The 4,746-nt window shown below is 42.2% G+C and overlaps 1 protein-coding gene across 1 annotated transcript in view; it reads right to left on the bottom strand.

Moving 5' to 3' along the window:
• Positions 1-999: 999 nt before the first annotated feature.
• The window catches only part of LOC109958448 (putative RNA-binding protein Luc7-like 2), a 12,412-nt gene continuing 8,665 nt past the window's right edge, over positions 1,000-4,746 (bottom strand). The window contains exons 5-9 of the mRNA XM_020597097.1: positions 3,260-3,403; positions 2,700-2,876; positions 2,387-2,553; positions 2,265-2,294; positions 1,000-1,186 (exon numbers count right to left, since the gene is read on the bottom strand). Of these exons, the coding sequence (XP_020452753.1) occupies positions 1,027-1,186; positions 2,265-2,294; positions 2,387-2,553; positions 2,700-2,876; positions 3,260-3,403 (678 nt within the window). The 3' untranslated portion in view covers positions 1,000-1,026. The remainder of the gene's footprint in view (positions 1,187-2,264; positions 2,295-2,386; positions 2,554-2,699; positions 2,877-3,259; positions 3,404-4,746) is intronic.

Here is a 4,746-nt window from a genome sequence, read left to right as displayed (position 1 = left end):
TGTCTAAGAACTGTAATTAAGAGCATAGAGACATTTTGTAAAACTGTAATAAAATTATAACAGTATTAAAGTTTTACATCTCTGCCTTTCTCTTATTTTTTTTTTTTACAAATTAAAAATGAAGTGCAGTATTTGTACTCAGAAGATTGTCTGTTGGACGGGTTGGATTCACTGTACATATACATGCATTTCATGTGCAGCCACTAATTCCCTCATTGTGAACTATTTGTCTGAGATTTGGACGCAGATTCTCTTCTCCAAGGTGTTTGCGTAGGCTCCTCTGTGTCTCTCTTTGTACAACAAGCGCTTCCAATGCATGAGTGAACACGTGCCCAGTACGGACACAAGAGCTAGTCTCGCTCGAGGTGCCTGTGAGATGCTACGTGCTGCACATGCTACACTTTTGGGCTGTCACTGCGAGTGCAATGTGGACTGTCGTGTCTCTAAACTTGAATGGCACAGAATTGGACATCTCAGAGTGATCGGCCAGTCACCGGTCAAGACCAATCATGCTGAATACCAGCAATTTCTGACCTCCGCCAATTGTTTAGTTTCCATAACATATCATGTTATTGATCCAGCATATAAACCAATCAGCTATTGGATCAGCAGAGAGCCAGACATTTTGAACTACACCCTAAGCTCAGTCAGTGGAGAGCAAATTGCTGCACTTGACAACAAAAGCAGCCACCACTTTGATGTCGTGAGAATATTACTGCCTATGTCTGCTTTACATCACAGGAAACAGGGATCAAGTTGGACAAAATCTAACCAGCAGGCATTGTGTGGCAATTGCTGGTGATGATTCAGCGCAGATCTGATTCATCTCAAATAAGCTTGTTGTATCAAACCAACTCTGCCTGCATTCACTTTGTCTGTGTGTCTGAACAGGAGGTAACAGCTGATGCGTGACCACTGGTCAACTGGTAATGTGACTTGATCTGAGTGAATTAGTTAAGGAAATACTCTCAGACCAGTAACCATCTTATTGATGCTTTCTGTAGGCTTCGGTGATTGATAAACTCCTCACCTCTTCTTTTTGCGCCTGTGAGAGTGGGAGCGAGAGCGATGCCTGTCCCTGTGTCGATGTTTCTTCTCTCTTTCCCGATCCCGCTCTCCACCTTCTTCTCTGGAATGAGAGGAGCGGTGGCGTCTTGAACGATGGGAGGACGAACTGCCTCCATCCCTAGAAAAATAACGTATGGAGCAAAACTGATTTCATAGTAAAGTTAAGAGAAACAAACAGGCTGTGCTACTTTAAACTATAGATTAAAATACTTTGTGTGACACTGCACTTCTGCTCTTGTTCCTTGACAGTGTTATTTCACAAAAGTGAACTTTTTTTATGATATGATGGTGATAGTCTCAACTTCAGGCAAGGTGACCTGTATCCACCACACAAAAACTTTCAGTAAAACTGAAAATAGTGATATGCAAATCATCTGTGTCCTGTATTACATTGAAAACAATACAGCAGCACATTATTTGATGTGATACCTCATTAACTATACTCTTTGTTCAGAATAAACACTCATGTCAATTCTGATGCTTGTAACACATTCCAAAAAACGTTGGAACAGTTGCATTTCAAGGTAAAACAACGAAATGATGACTATTTGAAACGGGTGATGTCAACAGGTGACTGCATCATGATTTGGTACAACAGTGGCACCCGGGAAAGGCCCCCTAGCAGTAAAGATGGGCTGAGGATCACCAGTTTGCCAACATATGCCTGAGATAAATGCCTGAAATGTTTAAAAACAATGTTCCTCAAAGAAAGATAGGAAGGGATATGGCTACGTCACCCCTCTACGGTGCATAAAATCATTAAAAGGTTCAAGGAATCTGGAGGGATTTCAGTTCATAAAGGGCGTAAGCCTAAGCTTGATGACCATGTGCTCCGATCTCTCCGACAACACTGCATCAAGAATCGTCACTCTTCTATAAGCGATATAACAACATGAGCTCAGGGATACTTTGGCACACCTGTGTCAGGCACTACAATGCAGTTACATCCATAAATGCTGCTTAAAACTGTACTGTGTCAAAAGGAAGCCCTATGTCAACAGTGTCCAGAAGTACAGTCAACTGCTCTGGGCTCAGAGGCATCTGGGATGGACCATCACACAGTAGAAACATGTATTGTGGTCAGGTGAATCACTATTAGAAACATGTACTGTGGTCAGGTGAATCACTATTTCAGGTCTTTTCTTTTGGAAGGAATGGATGCCATGTGCTCCAGATTACTGTCAAAGCAGGCGTACCTGTATCGGTCTCCACTTCGAGATCGTGACCTAAGAGAGAAACACAAATGAGAAATTTTCACATCGTAGGTGACAACTTTTTGTTTGTACAACGCAAGAGTGGACATCTGACAGTTTCCTACCTCCTACGCTCCCTCTCTCTTTCTCGTTCTCTCTCCCATTCTCGCTCTCGTTCCCGCGCTCTCTCTCGTTCCCGCTCGATCTCCCACTGTCGCTCTTTTTCATCTTCTCTTTCTCGCTCCTCTCGTCTTCTCATTCGCATTCGTTCTTGTTTCTCTATAACTGCTTTCTGGTTAAAAAACAGGTATAGTATAACTGAAAACTTGCTAATGATCATTCTGCATATGCAAGTGCATATTCTTCTAAACCAACGGACTCACTTGTTACAAGTTATATTGGTCAATAGTCATGTGATAGTGCCTGTGCATCCCTTACCCTTAGCTTTTCAAGCTTCTCGCGGATTTCAATGAAACCGAGATGCAGCTTTCCCCCAAAGTGGTCGGCCAGACGACGATCATTGTCGTGGAGGCCCAAGTAAGCCGAGCACACCTCACACACCCGTAGCTTTTGTTGCTGAAAGCTGGAAGCTGGCATTGAGTTTCTATACACATCCTAAAAGAATAAATATTTTAATGCAAAGGAGCAAGAGTAAATTATACTGGCAATTTAAACATATTATTTAATTTAGGACGCAAGCCTCTGTTATGATGCAGAATATAGCCTGGACTTGCTATGGGTAGAGGACAGCTTGTTACTCTGACCTGTTTTACCTAATTTAGTGCATATACTAATTCAGAATACAATTTTCAGGTGGTGAATTAATAGATTTCTCTTTTCGTTTCCCATTTTGATGAGAGATTGTAAGGGGAGGCAAGGTCAGGTTACCATGAATCAGGTTCATTAGTAAGTTGCATATTAAACATTCAGTGAGAAAAAATTTAAGATGGTGACTATTTTAACTAATCTAACAACAAAGCAGTTGTTAAATTTCTGACCTCTGCTTCTTTCTTTAAGGCCCGGGTCTTCTCCACCTTTTCCAGCAGCTGCTGGGCCTCGTCCACATTCCCCTCGCCCCCGAGCTGTTCTGCCTTGGCCAGCAGCTTTCCAATCTCTTCATTCAGCTCGTGCACACGTTCAGCCTTTTCATGACAAGTGAAAGAAAGACAAAATAATGAGCTCCAAAATATAAAAAAATGTAGTTTGAGCAGATTCTTGATAACCTGTTCAGGTGAATTTGCAATTTCCTCAGGAGATCAATTACTGCCTGGGTTAAAGAACACAGGTTTCATAAGACCCGACATGTGAACAACACCTATTGATTATTACTTGGCCTAATGCTGGACATTGTAAAAAAAAAAAAACACTTCACAAGAATAAAGCTGCACTTTGCCCTTGATTATAAAACAAGTATTATTACAACTATGGGGGTAGTAGTAAAAGAAATAGTAACATCTAATACTGTTTTCTTTCACACTGCTTTTATCACTGTATAGTACTGTATTACTATGGTACTGGTTCTATTGTTCACAATTCACATTAGTGAATAGATAGTTCAGATCACTGTTTGAAAACCTCTGCGCAATTAGATTATACAATAATGAACATCATTGTTTCCTCTTGTAATGATATTATAAACATTTCATAGGGGCGGTTGCGGAGGTAGAGTGGTCATCCCCCAATCAGAAAGTTGATGGTTCAATTCCTGATCTCCTTGGACAAGACACTGAACACCAAGTTTTTACTGATGGCCAGAGCACCACCTTGCAGGGACAGCGCCACTATTAAGGTGGGTGGGTGTGTGTGTGTGTGTGTGTTGGCACCACAGAAAGCTGCCTCGGTTCTGTACTGGAGACAAATTCCCTGTGTGTTTAACATACTTGGCCCATATAAGTGATTATATATCAGCATTATCATAGTATTCTATTATTACTATACAGTAAGTATGGGACGATATGGTGCACGCGATTCAATTCAATCACGACAATTAAAAATTAACTGATAATGTACAACTAGCTGAGGAATACTTGTAATATATTTCTCTTTCTACCCCCCTTTTCTAACACTGGTTTGATTATGTAAAGAAGAATGAGATATACCGACTTGCGTTCTGTTAGACCAGGGGTGCCCAATACGTCGATCTCAAAGGTAGTGTTGGTAGATCGCGTGCCATTCAAAAATAAATTACATGTATCTGGTGTAAAACATGTGCCAAATGTTAACATGCGAATAGTCAGTGTGTGGTGGAGGGGTTTGAGTACCCGAGTGATCCTAGGAGCTATGTTGCCGGGGGCTATATGTCCCTGGTAGGGTCTCCCAAGGCAAACTGGTCCTGGGTGACAGGTCAGACTAAGAGCAGTTCCCTAGATAGATTAAAATCAAGGACCGTGACATCGCCCGGCATGGCGCAGCCGGGGCCCCACCCTGGAGCCAGGCCCGGGGTTGGGGCTCGAATGCGAGTGCCTGGTGGCCGGGGCTCCCCCCC

This window comes from Monopterus albus, unplaced genomic scaffold (assembly GCF_001952655.1).
Source record: "Monopterus albus unplaced genomic scaffold, M_albus_1.0 scaffold32.1, whole genome shotgun sequence".
In the NCBI taxonomy this organism is placed as follows: domain Eukaryota; kingdom Metazoa; phylum Chordata; class Actinopteri; order Synbranchiformes; family Synbranchidae; genus Monopterus; species Monopterus albus.
This window is presented reverse-complemented; position numbering and strand designations above follow the sequence as displayed.